Source organism: Amphimedon queenslandica, unplaced genomic scaffold (genome assembly GCF_000090795.2).
Source record: "Amphimedon queenslandica unplaced genomic scaffold, v1.1 AMPQUscaffold_10335, whole genome shotgun sequence".
In the NCBI taxonomy this organism is placed as follows: Eukaryota; Metazoa; Porifera; class Demospongiae; order Haplosclerida; family Niphatidae; genus Amphimedon; species Amphimedon queenslandica.
Window position 1 is genome coordinate 1 of NW_003549394.1, and position 1,361 is coordinate 1,361.

Sequence of the window (1,361 nt, forward strand, 5' to 3'; positions counted from 1 at the left end):
CCCTCATCAACCGGGTATCACAAGAGCACCAGCAGTGATAGTGATGAGGAGTTCTTTGAAGCTCAGGATACCTTTGAAGAACACCATAAGGAAGACTTGAGATCTTCTTCAGTGTCTTCGCTAGACTCGAAAACAAAAAAGCTTGATTTGGAGCCTCTTGTAAATATTGATCCTCTTAGCCTGTTTGCCAGTGAGAGTGAAGACACTGATCTGTTCACTGGTAGAGGAGGAGGAGGAGGAGGGAAGGGAAGAGGAGAAGGAGTGCCTATAAGAATAGGAGCACTGAAACCATTTAAAGGATTGACTTTATTAAAATCTAACGAGCAACTTTATGTCCCTGAAACACAAGTATACTTCTTAATAACAGATTTTTATTGAATGTCATCTCTTTACAGGAGCAGACTCCACTGACTGAAGACATGTTATGGGAGCAACAGAGTGTTCTCTCTAAGCTAGGGACATCGGAGGAGGCAGCTCAAGTGAGAGCTAAAATGCAAAGCATGTCACTCCTCTCAGACATGCAAGCATTCAAGGTATGTGGAGGAGAACATTTTAAGACACACTTTAAAGTTTATTTCGAAATTGAATGTGGTACATTTTGCAATATTTTTACCTCCAAAATTAATTTCTACACGTATCATTTTGTAACAATTTTTATGTGCACAAAGTATAAGTATGTGTACTTAATTTTTGGTTCTAATAAATGCACAGGCTGCTAATCCTGGTTGTGTATTGGAGGATTTTATAAGATGGTATTCTCCACGTGACTGGATTGACAGCAATGATGATGATGATGATGATGAAAAATCCAGTGATGGTTTGGAACCCAAGGAAAATGACCCCAAGGTACAATAATATGCATATTACACGTACTTTTAATGTACGTTATACATGTACATGACATGTACATGTACATATGGGAGCTTGTGTGGTAAAGCGTAATACTTCTTAATACTTATAGGGTCGTCTTAGTATAAGAATGAGACAGGCTGGTAATATGTGGGTGGAAACATGGGACAATGCCAGTCCAATACCAGCTTACAAGCAGAAGAGACTGTTTGATGATACAAAAGAAGCAGAGAAAGTCTTGCACTGGCTGTCGGCTTTGAAACCAGCAGAATTAGTGCTAATGGTGTTACCTTGCTTGGTTCATTCAGCAGTCCTGCATCTTAAAAAAGAGCTAGGTAATGAAGTTGGTTAGCTCTAAAGTTTAATACACAAATTAATTACTTTATAGCGGGTTTTTTTTGCTTGGCCAAACTTTTTTTTAATTCTTCAAACTTCAAAAATAAAACCCACAAAGTTAAATTCCCCCCAAAAAAGCTTTGCCCAATGAAAGAAACCTCCTATACGGTACTACA

At 38.4% G+C, this 1,361-nt stretch overlaps 1 protein-coding gene across 1 annotated transcript in view; it reads left to right on the forward strand.

Annotated features, from left to right (window-relative positions):
• Positions 1-6: 6 nt before the first annotated feature.
• Positions 7-1,361, forward strand: part of LOC109590215 (rab3 GTPase-activating protein catalytic subunit-like) — a 3,003-nt gene continuing 1,648 nt past the window's right edge. Inside the window, exons 1-4 of the mRNA XM_020006137.1 lie at positions 7-348; positions 396-533; positions 712-846; positions 962-1,184. Coding sequence (XP_019861696.1) covers positions 420-533; positions 712-846; positions 962-1,184 — 472 coding nt within the window. The 5' untranslated portion in view covers positions 7-348; positions 396-419. The remainder of the gene's footprint in view (positions 349-395; positions 534-711; positions 847-961; positions 1,185-1,361) is intronic.